Source organism: Atta colombica, unplaced genomic scaffold, assembly GCF_001594045.1.
Source record: "Atta colombica isolate Treedump-2 unplaced genomic scaffold, Acol1.0 scaffold113, whole genome shotgun sequence".
Lineage (NCBI taxonomy): Eukaryota > Metazoa > Arthropoda > Insecta > Hymenoptera > Formicidae > Atta > Atta colombica.
The window spans coordinates 182979-187516 of NW_017259199.1; the positions used below are offsets into that span (position 1 = coordinate 182979).

Genomic DNA, 4538 nt, shown 5'->3' on the forward strand with positions numbered 1-4538 from the left:
TGTGCGTGCGTGCGTGCGTGCGTGCGTGCATGAGCGAGTGCGTGTGTGTGGAAATATATTTATTCTTTAGAATTGTGTATTTCCGCCTCGTCTTCGGATTATCTCTTGTAAACGTATACTCATGCAAGCTCTAATTGAAGCCTGAGGATTTCCACCATATTCGATGCAATGCTCTAGTTGCTTTAGATTTGTGGGTGGTTCCTCTAATCTTCGTAGTCTTTTTCCCATCATATCCTATATATTTAATGGAATTCAAATCCGCGCTTATTGGTGGATGTCATAACATCTCAATGTTATTTCAATTATCTTCGAGAAAGTTAATTGCAATTCTGGCTGTAGCGAGCATTATTCTACATCAGATTAAAACAATGAGATGCTACATTCACTAATGAGTACAGATTTGAATTTCAATAAACATATATGATATGAAGAAGATTACGAATTAGAGGAACTAAATCTGCAGGAATTGGAAGTAGCAATGTATCGAATATATGGGGAATTCCTCAGGCAAAAAAAAGAAATTGCATGAGTGCACATTTACAAGAGATCACTCAAAGATGAGGCGGAAATATCTAATTTTAAAGAATAAATATACCCCCATGTACCACTCTTCTCACACACACACACACACACACACACACACACACACACACATTTAGTGAGACAATCTGTATGTAGTACTTTATAATTCATTTATCAATTTTTAAAAACAAGATAAGTATATTATTTTCTTCTTTAATCAAATAATTATTGTGTTATTTAGATTAATGTAATCAATGATCTACCGGTTGGTCAAACTTTGATGGATCATATATTAACTGGTCTTGACTTGATTGTGCTTAATGCAAGTCTTGGATTAAATCTTTCGAATATTTTTAATCCTATGTCAGCCTTCAATTACTTCTTTTTTGGAAAGGGTAAAACAAATATATTAATACGTATAAAGCTATGCATGCAAATGCTTGTCATATTTGCCTCAAAAGTAGCATTATTTTTTTATTTTTATTACGGAGTAAAAAGAAGGAGTGACAATTCACGTAACCTTAATTTTTAAGTGAGATTCAACTTGTTTTTCATTTCTTTCCAATTCTAGAATTGAAAAGAGACAAGAATAAGTTGAACTTCGGTTAAGAATAACTGTGAGTGGAATCCAATCCAATCCAATTCTCATTTGGTAGATAATAATAATTTATGATTGCGTGTGTATGTATTTTTCAATAAATATTGATGTATTCACTTTTTGATCAAATAAAATAAAGCTTTATACAAATTGGAGTTTTACACTAATAATAAAACATATGTATACACATGTATTGTGTACGCGTTATTATGTGATACATACTTCCAACTTTTTTCGCAATGGCATTCAAATTGCATCTCGATTTTCCATGTGGTTTCCGAAGTTATATTTCAAGGCTGTGTTTCATCTTCGAGTTTGGTCTTCTTTTTACTCCGTAGTTTTTGTATTATAACTAATGGATATATAGCAAATAAAACATTGGTATATTAGTACAACTTTGCTTCCGCCATTTTCCTATAGATAGACTTTAGTGGTAAGTGGTGGTCGAAATAAATAGATCATAGACGTCATACAATAAACTTGGGCATCTGTCAACATAACCCCATAGAAACATTAGTCGATTTGTGTCTGCATCATAAAGTTATTCTCGATTGAAAATGTCAGTTTACGAGTCAAATTCTCGTCATTTGCGGGAGGTTTTAATTTTTTGCTTCAATATGAAGAAATCTGCGTCTGAGGCTCATCGAATGCTCTCAAATACTTATGGTGAGGTCGCTATTAGTGAAAGAACGTGTCGTGAGTGGTTTCAACGCTTCAAGAACGGTGACGTCCAAGATCATGCTCTGTATTTGGTGGGACCAGCTCGGCGTAATGTATTATGAACTGTTAAAACCGACTGAAACAATCACAGGCGATCGGTATCGAATTGATGCGTTTGAGCCGAGCATTGAAAGGCAACGGCGCAATACAACGAGAGACACGATAAAGTGATTTTGCAGCATGACAATGCTCGACCCCATGTTGCGAAAGTGGTCAAGACATACTTGGAAACGTTGAAATGGGAAGTCCTACCCCGCCGTATTCTCCAGACGTTGCTCCCTCTGACTATCACTTGTTTCGATCAATGGCACACGGCCTGGCTGACCAGCACTTCCGGTCTTATGAAGAAGTAAAAAATTAGATCGATTCGCCTCAAAAAGATGACCAGTTTTTTCGATGCGGGATTCGTACGCTACCCGAAAGATGGGAGAAAGTAGTGGCCAGCGATGGACAATACTTTGAATCATAAATGTATAACCAGTTTTTTACAATAAAGCCTCGAATTTCGGAAAAAGCTGCGGAAGCAAAGTTGTACACCTAATAATTATAAAAAATTTTGAAAGATATGTATTATATGTTTTATTTCAAACATAATGGATAAATCGAATTTCTCGGAAAATATGAAAGATACAGAAAAATGTTAGTGAAATAGTTGTTCACTATTGTAATATTAAACTAAAGCTATATTGATAAATTAATAGTTTACGAGTATACTTTATATAGAGTTTTTATATAGAGTTTATTTTATATAGACATTTTGACGTGAAATATATTAAATATCTTGTGAATTATTAATTTGTACAATTTTATAAATAAAATATTTATTTTACGTATTTTTATGAATAGAATAATGAGATAAATCAATTGGAAAAGAGAACAAGGTAATTATACAAATTAGGGAATTCCCCCTCCCCGATGACCTTGACATATGTTATCAAAGCTATGACCTTGAGTAACTTCCGATAGATTTTAGCCATTGCTCGTTATCCATCAAAAAGTTATTATAAAAATAAGTTTAAAAATAATATCTTTTTTTCATTATTTAAAATAAAATTCTGCTTTAATGCTTCTGAGTACTCAGCTGTAAGAACTCCGCGTTGATGGTGGCATATAATTAAACGGCGGCCTAGCGTAATCGGTAGCCACATGCACAAGCCCATGTCTGTGTGCTCGCCTTCGGCACACTAAGAGCAAAGAGATAGCGAGAGAATGCCTGTCCTTTTTGTTTTTGTTTCAAGCGAGCGAAAATGCTTTCTCGGCAATCTCGGCTGATCAGCATGTATCAATAAAGAGGCATTCTAAATAATATATAAATTTTAATAAATTGTAGTAATAGTATACTCCTTCTATTAATCCAGAATATATAATGCCTTATTTCTTCAGATAAATTGCGGATAATCTTATCCAGGAGATATCTCCATTATAATCTGCGAAATCTTTCTTGGATAAAGTTAGCTAGAGGTAAAGAAATTGACCATAAATCATGTCAAAATGCAACAGTTAACGAGATATAATGATTTATGATTTTTCATGCACGTTATATACCTCGTTCCCCATGTAACAAAAACTTTGTTTTGTCGAGTTTGTAAGATGATCGGAACACTGGAGATACCAAGTTCCTGCTTTTTTCCATAGTTTTTTTTAAATAAATAATTTTAAATAAATAAAGTTCTCTGGAGATGTTTATTAATAATTAGTAATAAACATATATTAAGTCAAATATATTTTCAAATATAATTTTTGAAATAATTCATGTATGGATCATTTTAGTAACAACTATAGAAAAGAAATACATTTCGCTTTTTAATTGACAAAAAATTATTTTAAAATTGTATAACATATATGAGGGCAAATCAATAAGTACCCATGTTTGAAGATAGATAGCGTTGCTGATGCAAGTTGGCATTACCATCGTGTATCATCTTTCAAACGACGTCATACAAAATTTTAGAATGATTCATACGATAATTTTGATTTGACAATTCTTAATGAGCGTGTTTAATATTTTTCGATACAATGGAAAAAGAGCAATATCGATAGAAGGCATGCTAACTTTGTTTTTATTTCTTCGTACGTTTTTCCATCCAAAAATAAAAAGTGAATCATGGATCGTTATTGATATTGCTATCATCTATTGGTATTGCTCTTTTTCCATTATACCAAAAACATAAAACACTACGAATTGCTGTCAAATTAAAACTTGTATGAATCACTCTGAAATTTTGTATGGAGTCGTTTGAAAGATGGTAGTACACGATGGCACCGATAAAATACTATTAAAAACCTATTATCAAGAAACAAATTTTTTTTTTATTTTTCTGTTTAACAAAATGTTTCTACCATCCGTTTTTTTAAATTTTAAATTTTTTTTACCAAATTAAAGATTATTTATTTTACAAATTCAACCATGTGTAATAAAGTTACATTACGAAATATTTTCGAGAATTAATTATTAACGCTTCCATGCTCTAGCTATATATGCTATCCATGCTCATATGCGTAAGTAATTGTCGAAATAATAATAAGATATATGAAAAATAATAAGATATATGAAATAAGATAATAAAAAATAATAAGATATATGAAAAGAATGCTTAAGTAAAATTTATATAGTTTTTTTACACGTGTGTATTTAGATTTTGTAAATGTATAATATTTTTAATATATATATATAAGCAATTAACGTATATATATATAT

General features: G+C 31.5%; 1 protein-coding gene across 1 annotated transcript in view; it reads left to right on the forward strand.

Annotated features, from left to right (window-relative positions):
* Positions 1-4538, forward strand: part of LOC108694089 (glucose dehydrogenase [FAD, quinone]-like) — a 120269-nt gene that overhangs the window by 52807 nt on the left and 62924 nt on the right. Inside the window, exon 7 of the mRNA XM_018203380.1 lies at positions 764-917. Within this exon, the coding sequence (XP_018058869.1) occupies positions 764-917 (154 nt within the window). The remainder of the gene's footprint in view (positions 1-763; positions 918-4538) is intronic.